Source organism: Dasypus novemcinctus, chromosome X, assembly GCF_030445035.2.
Source record: "Dasypus novemcinctus isolate mDasNov1 chromosome X, mDasNov1.1.hap2, whole genome shotgun sequence".
NCBI lineage: Eukaryota > Metazoa > Chordata > Mammalia > Cingulata > Dasypodidae > Dasypus > Dasypus novemcinctus.
Genome location: NC_080704.1, coordinates 18,454,162 through 18,460,142, shown reverse-complemented (window position 1 = coordinate 18,460,142; position 5,981 = coordinate 18,454,162). Strand labels below are relative to the sequence as shown.

General features: G+C 61.6%; 1 protein-coding gene across 1 annotated transcript; it reads right to left on the bottom strand.

Moving 5' to 3' along the window:
• Positions 1 to 704: 704 nt before the first annotated feature.
• On the bottom strand, positions 705 to 3,850 carry LOC131277257 (melanoma-associated antigen B4-like). Its single transcript, XM_058291968.1, has 2 exons — positions 3,654 to 3,850; positions 705 to 2,097 (listed from the first exon to the last, which is right to left on the bottom strand). Exons 1-2 carry the CDS (start codon positions 3,848 to 3,850, stop codon positions 705 to 707), a joined length of 1,590 nt encoding a protein of 529 aa, XP_058147951.1.
• Positions 3,851 to 5,981: the final 2,131 nt, after the last annotated feature.

The window sequence follows — 5,981 nt, the reverse complement described above, 5'->3', positions numbered from 1 at the left end:
GGCACTGCCCACCCCACCCCTTAGTGTTCTCTAGGCCTCGGAGCCGATCTCCCATCTTCCTTTCATGATAGCTGCTCTTAGGCTCTGGAATGCTAGGAGCAGGCGTGCGTCTTCTTTGTCTCAACATGCCCAGTCCTGGCACGAAGCCTCCAAAGTGCACATGCTCAATGGACGTCCGAGGAACAAAAGAGCCAGTTGACAAGAGGTCAAATTCAACAGGGTTTAATCTCTTGCCCATTCATGAATAAGCTCAGGCAATCCAGGCGTGTATCTTTTAATGTTACAAATGAAAGACTGAAAGGAATAAGGAAATCCAAGAACAGACCAAAAGACTAACAGGAATCAAGGAAGCCAAGGTTGCTCTATCCCGTGATCCTCACAATTGTCCAATGGGGGCCTTGTACGTTTCCAAGCACAACCACAACAGCACCGTGCCATCTTGGTTTGGCTCGCTAAGAAAGATTCAAGGATTTCTCATTTGTTTTTCAAAACCTGAAACTATTATGCAAAAAGCTGACAAAGGGCAGTAAATGTGTGAGTCATTTCATGCATCAACTTCAACTGCGAATCTAAATGAACAAATCTCTATGCTACTTATGTATACCCGCAACACAAGGAAGCTAGGCGCGGGGCCTGTTCCAGCCAGGGCACTGCTTGCAGCTTCGCAGGCTGGCAGCCCCAGTCAACCTGAGTGAAAACCTGCCTCAGACCTGAGGGTGGCAGGAGCTGCTGGCGGCCTGGCTGGGCTGGGCCTGCGCCTTGGCCTTGGCGGTAGCACCAGCCCTGGCCGCAGCGCGGGCTTGGGCCCTCTCTTCCTCGTCCTTCAGAGCCTCTTCGTAATGGGAGTGGAAGGCACTGGGCACGGTATCGTTGACCTTGGCCAAAAACTCTAGCACTTTCATCTTGCTGGTCACAGCGTGGGCCCTGGGGCCCCACAGGAACTCATAGCGTGGAGGGCTGCTCTGAGCCACCTGCCGGTACTCCACGTACTTTTCCCGCACCAAATCTCGGGTGATGAGCTTCCAGGGATCCCCGAAGATGAAGTGCCTCCTCCCCTTGTAGACGCCCAGCAAACTCAGGAACTGCCAGATCTCCTCCTCGGGGGCGCAGTTGCCGTTCAAGAAGATCACCCCCAGGAGCGGCAGCAGGAGGCCGTTCCTCGGCAAGCCCCAGCCGCCGCTCAGATTGGTTTCGCTGGGATCCAGCTTGCTGACCAGGAGGTAGGACTGCGCGCTGGCGTCGTGCTCCTTCAGGTCGAGGCCAAACACCAGCTCCAGGCGCTCAGAGCACATCCTGAGGATCTCCGGAAACTGCTCCTTGTACTTCCTGCGGATGAGCTTCAGCATGTCGGCCTTCAGGATGGGCTGCTTCAGCTTGTACTTGTTCAGCAGGAACTGCAGCACCAAGGTGGCCTTCCTGGAGAGCGGGTCTCGGCGAGAGTGGCGGGTAGCGCCCCACGTCTGGAGGGGGCTGCACGTCTGGGGAGAGCTCCACGTCTGGAGGGAGCGCCACATCTGGGGGGCGCTGCACGTCTGGAAGGAGCCCGTGGCCTCGGGGGAGCCCAGGGCCTCAGGGGAGCTCAGGCCCTCAGGGGAGCCTGGGGCTTCAGGGGAGCCCGTGGCCTCGGGGGAGCCCGGGGCCTCAGGGGACCCCGGGGCCTCGGGGGAGCCCAGGGCCTCAGGGGAGCCCGGGGACTGAGGGACGCCCGGGGACTGAGGAGAGCCCGGGGCCTCGGGGGACCCCGGGGACTGAGGGGAGCCTGGGGCCTCGGGGGAGCTGGGCCTCTCAGCCTCTTCCTCAGCTCTGGGACCAGAGACCGCCGCAGCCAGGGTGAGGGGCGACAGGGACCTCGGAGGCTCCTCGGGATGGCCAGCAGCAGGGGAGCTCTGCGGGGACCCCCCAGAAACGGCAGAAGGGGAGGATGGAGCCTCCTCTTTCACCTCCACAGAGGCCTGAGCCCCGTGGGGACCCTGGGTCTCCTCTCGGGCCTGGCGGCATTTCTCCCGGTAGCGGAGCTTACTCTTCTGACTGCGAGGCATGATGGGCCTGGTCAGGGACAGCAGCAGGAGGGAAGGAAGCAGGAAGATGAGGCAGGCCCTGGAGGAGGGAGGAGGAGAGGGTGAGAGCCCCTCCTGCAGGGACAGACCCGCAGGGCTTGAAGTCTGGAGGGAATGGGACCCTGCAGAGGAAGCTCGAGTGTGCCTGAGGCTCGGCCTGTCTGCCCTGCTGGGGACGTACGGGGGTGACCACGGGACTGGCAACGGGGACCCTTGTTTTAGGGTGGGGGAGGGCCCCTGCCTTCCCATCCAGCCCCAGCAGATGGACTGTGGGCAGCTGGGCCCTGTCCACCCTGCTGCTCTCAAGCTGACACCTCTCAGCTTGGGACCCGCCAGAGAGAAGGGAAGGGATGCCCCAGGCCCCACGCGGGCCGCGCTGCCCAGGGCTGACGCTCCGTGGGGCCCCTTCTGCCCTGGGCTCTTGGGTGCCTCGGTAGTCACTCACGGCCTCCCCTTAGTGCCTCACTTCTTAGACCCCCTGAGGAAGAAGGGAAGGGCGGGGCAGCCCGAGGCCTCTGCGGGGCCTCCGAGGGCGGGCCACAGGGAGGGGTGCGGTGGGTGCCTGCTGCCCTGGGGAGGGCGGTCCCCCACCCTTCAGGGTCATTGCCCTGACTCCCGGGACATGCTGGGAATCCTCAGCTCCTGGTCTGGGGCCCTCCCATCCCAAACAGGTCCTCACCTCCCTGACACCTCAGAGGAGGAAGGAAGCGCCAGCTGCGCCCGGCCACCCCTGTTCCTGGACTCCCTGGACTGGGAGCAGGGGTTGGACTCCCCAGGCACCCACTGTCCTGGGATTGGGGCTCCTTTAGTCCTGCCCTCTGGGACGATCTGGGACTCCTCCTGCAGCCCACCTGAGGCTTCCAGCCTGGGACCATGACCCTCACCTCCCTGAGTGGCCAGGCCTGGAAGTTAGAAGTAAACCCCACTGGCTGTCCCAGCTGGGCTTCCCAGGGCTGCGAGGGGGCAGCACTTTGTGGGGCCGTCTATCCTGGAGGGAGGCCAGGGGGCTCTGCTCATTCTACTCGGAAGCCCTAAGTTGCCTCATCTGGCCACATCTGCTCCTGGCCTCCCAAGGCTGACAGGAGAGGGAGGGATCTGTGGCTCCCACTGTTACGGGCTCGGTGGTCTCCTCAGTCGTCAGCGTCCTCACCTGGCCTCCAGCAAGCTCTGAAAGCCCCCCTTCTGCTGACCTGAGGCTGCCCCCTTCCACCAGGCTCCCCACCTCCCTGAGATGGCCGCGGAGACGTGCGCGAGACTCATCCTGTCCACACGCCCGGGTCTGCCCGGCCGACGGCAGGGGCGGGCTCCGCACAGCCTGCATGGCCACGCTGCCCTCTCCCGCGGGCCTGGTATGGACTAGGCCCCTCCCTCTGCTGATCGGGGCCTCTCTCTCTAGTCCTGGCGCTTCTCATCTCTGGGACGCCTCTGCCCCCGGGAATGAGCGGCACCTCAGCCTGACGGCCTTGGCTCCCAGGGCCAGGAGCAGAGGCAGAGCTTGGTACCTCGTCCTCTGTGCTGGGCTGGGGGATCCCTCATTCCTCATATAGCCTTTCCTCCTTCATCCAGCCAGGGCCTGGGGCTCCCCACTCTGCTAACCTGGGCGTCCAGCCCTTAAACGCAGCCTTCATCTCCGTGAGACCGTCCGGGCTGAAGTCAGGGTCAGGGGAGCCCTTCGACTTCTCGCCGGGTCTCCCAGGACTAAAGCAGAAGAGGGGCTCAGAGCCGCCCTCTCCACTGTGGGGTGGGCGAGTGGCTCCCATTTCCTCACTCAGTGTCCCACCCTGACACCTCATCGGTTCTGGGGCTCCATCCTAGGCTGTCGAGGCCATGCTCCTCGCACCAAGCGTCTCACATCCGGGGCCTTAGAGCCGGAAGTCGGGAAAAGCCACACTTCCTGCCAGGGCTGCTTGGGGCCCACGAGGCCCGACGGCAGGGGTGAGGCCCGGGGCACCCACAGTTCCCCAGCAGGTGCTCCCCTCAGCCCTGACTCAAGGTTCTGATCTTGGCCCCGCATAGGGCATGGAATTCCTCACTACTGAAGGCCTCAGAGGAAGGCCTGCCTCCTGGAGCCCGGAGCGGGGGAAGGCGGGACGCCATGCTGCACGCCATGTGGCACCGCCATTGTCTGGGGCCTGCCAAGCCGAGCAGTAGGGGCCGGGTTCTGGGAAGTCGCCTCCTTAGCACTCACGACCCTCGCCAGGGCCCCAGTTAGGGTCGACGCCCCCTCCCTCTGCAGACTCGGGCGACTCTTCCAAGGCCCACCCTTCCCTGCGGCCTCCAGACAGGAGTCGCCCCCCGGCGAGCGCTGCTGGGGCCGCCCGGGGTCCACCAAAGAGGCAGGACTTTGTGGGCCCCTTTGTTGCGGGTGGGGTGATCCCTTCCCACTTTCAGGGTCCTCACCTTGGCACCTGATGCGTCCTGAACCGCCACCCTCCGCTGACGTGAGGCCGCAGTCAGACGCCCCACTTTCTGGACCCTCCCAAGCGGAAGCAGGGGGGCCACATCCGGCTTAGGGGGTTCGGGTCCTCCCAGGGCTGACAGGGGGGACGGGGTTTTGCACAGCGCCCTCTTGTGGACGGGCTCCCTCGTTAGCGCTCAGGGCTCTCATCTGCAGGTCCTTTCGGTCCTCGGTCTCCCCCCCCCCAACACACACACACAGAACTGGGGCCGTTTCCACGAGACTAAGATCCCCCCTTCCTGTAGAGACCGTCCAGGGGAAGGATAGGGACAAAGACTCAAGACAGAAGAGGCAGAGCTTAGACCCCGACGTGCCCGTTCCCGTGACCCCTAAGGCAGGAGGGGATGGTGCTCCCCTGACAGCCCTGTCTCGGGCTCTCCAGGCCTGAGAGCTTCCCTTTCCTTTGGGGGGTAAGTCTCCCCACTCCTCCTGCCTGGGGTCCTCATCCACGCTCCTCTCTCTCTCTTTGAAATAAAGGCTTTATTAAAGGGATCTGAACTGGTGGCGCAGTTTATGTAAAGCTATTGCTTCCACACTTGGGGGGCCCTGCTCCCGTCTCTTTGATGCAAAGCTTCCTGGGAAAGGCCCCATCGCTCCCGACTCTTGACCACTCTCCCTCCTGCCCAGGGTGCAGATGACAGGTTATGTCCCAGGACTGCTGTGAGATAGGCCAGGACAGGAGTGGGGTGGGGTGGGGGCTAGTGGGGAGAGTCGCCCATCACTGCCTCCCTCCTCACTCCTCACCAGCCAGACTTAGGTTCTACTACAAGTTGGGTTCTAAGAGATCAACTTTCTACAGGGAAGGGGCGGAGCCAGGCGGGTTTGTGAGCCCCGGGCCCTTGGCGGCTGCGTGACACTGTGTAAGGTAGAGGATCATATTGTCACCAAGTAGTAGCTTCCTTTTCCTTATTCATATATCTTCTTGATTGCTCTGGCTGCGGATGCCACAGATCCATTATGGGGTCGTGGGGAGAAGAGTGAGTTAAGAGGCACAAGTCTGCCTCGGCCTGGGAGAAGCGGAATGTTGGATCCAGAGTTTGGTTCTAAATAAGCAATCTTTGGGGCTTATCGTGAAATGCTCCGCTTTTGGTCTTTACATGGCTTTCCTCAGCTTACTTGCTAATTCGAATGCATCACATGCATCACATGCATCAGTGCTTATGGGCTGGGGACCAGGGGCCTTTTCCTCTTGTCTAGTGTGGGGGTTATTTTTTAATGATGGTGAATTATGTCACCACTACTGGGTGCTGCTCATCAGCATACTTTCCCACAGTCGGAGCTCGTACATTGGACAGCTACCTCCCATAGACACCGGCCTTGATGCAAATGCTCGCACCGTATTTCCCTTCTCAAGCCGCTCACCAGCCTGTAGCCAGGGAGAAGGATATCGAGGTACAGCTGGGAAAATTAGTCCTGGCATGGGAGTGCATATCACTGTTGATGAGTGACTCTGTGCGTCACAAATG

Coding starts and splice junctions, on each gene's coding strand:
- LOC131277257 (XM_058291968.1), bottom strand. CDS start 3,850: ATGAGGTGTCAGGGTGGGACACTGAGTGAGGAAATGGGAGCCACTCGC. Junction 2,098..3,653: donor TTTAAGGGCTGGACGCCCAG/GTTAGCAGAGTG, acceptor TCCCTCCTCCAG/GGCCTGCCTCATCTTCCTGC.